Source organism: Puntigrus tetrazona, unplaced genomic scaffold (assembly GCF_018831695.1).
Source record: "Puntigrus tetrazona isolate hp1 unplaced genomic scaffold, ASM1883169v1 S000000774, whole genome shotgun sequence".
Lineage (NCBI taxonomy): Eukaryota > Metazoa > Chordata > Actinopteri > Cypriniformes > Cyprinidae > Puntigrus > Puntigrus tetrazona.
In genome coordinates this window covers 1-940 of record NW_025048380.1, presented here as the reverse complement: position 1 = coordinate 940, position 940 = coordinate 1, and the positions used below count along the sequence as shown (strand labels likewise).

General features: G+C 55.7%; 1 protein-coding gene across 1 annotated transcript; it reads left to right on the top strand.

Moving 5' to 3' along the window:
* Positions 1-26: 26 nt before the first annotated feature.
* On the top strand, positions 27-926 carry LOC122335410 (HHIP-like protein 1; the record flags this gene model as incomplete). The annotated part of the gene is made up of 1 exon (XM_043233259.1): positions 27-926. A coding segment is annotated over one exon (621 nt), but the record flags the coding sequence as incomplete, so codon positions are not given.
* Positions 927-940: the final 14 nt, after the last annotated feature.

Below are 940 nucleotides of genomic sequence, written 5' to 3'. Positions count from 1 at the left end.
CCGTGGGTTTTGACGCTAATCTTTTTCTTCCAGAATACGTAATAAACAAAAAACCCTCAACGACCGCCATTCCCAAACCAAAACCCACCAAAGCCAGCGCGACGCCTCGACCGCGAGCACCACAGACCACCGTCCGGCCGTCTACAGCGCAGCCGCTCCGAGCGACCCCGCGGCCCCGACCTCCGTCCCTGACCACCCCCAGACCGGCCTACTGGACCACGCCGGCCAAAACCACCGGCCGCCCGGGCAAACGAGGCCGAGGCAAGCCCAGGAGGAAAGGGGAGAGGAGAGGCCGCCCTCGGGCCGGGACGGCGAGGCTGGTCAGCGCGGACGGACGCAGGGACCGCGGCCGAGTGGAGGTCTTCGCTCGGGGCGAATGGGGCACGGTGTGCGACGACCTGTTCAACATACAGGCCGCGGCGGTGGTCTGCAGGCAGATGGGGTTTCCCGTGGCTCTGAGGGTGGCCAAGAGGGCCGAGCTCGGGGCGGGAGGCGTCGGCGTCCGAATCCTGCTGGACGACGTGGAGTGCGACGGAAACGAACGAACTCTGCTGCACTGCAAACACCCCAAGCTGGGCAAAAACAACTGCTCTCACGACGAGGACGTAGGGGTGGTCTGTGGCCATTACGAGCGTGCAGCGGAGTGAGCGAGTGCGTACAGACCAGTGCTGTCAACATCCAAAAGAACAGCTTTCGCTTGCGTGCTGTGTGTGTATTCGTTATGCATATGCAAATGCCAGAAATATATTTATTGTTAATATAAATGGCACGGATATTGATCACAGACAAAGACTTTTATTTTGGATGTAATTAATCGCGATTAGTCATCTGACGGCACCAAAAATACATCTCACAGACAAAAAAAACCCCACTATAAAATTATTAAGAACTGGAAATATCCCTATTTTTTTTTTTCATGTAGAAAAATTAAATATCAGAG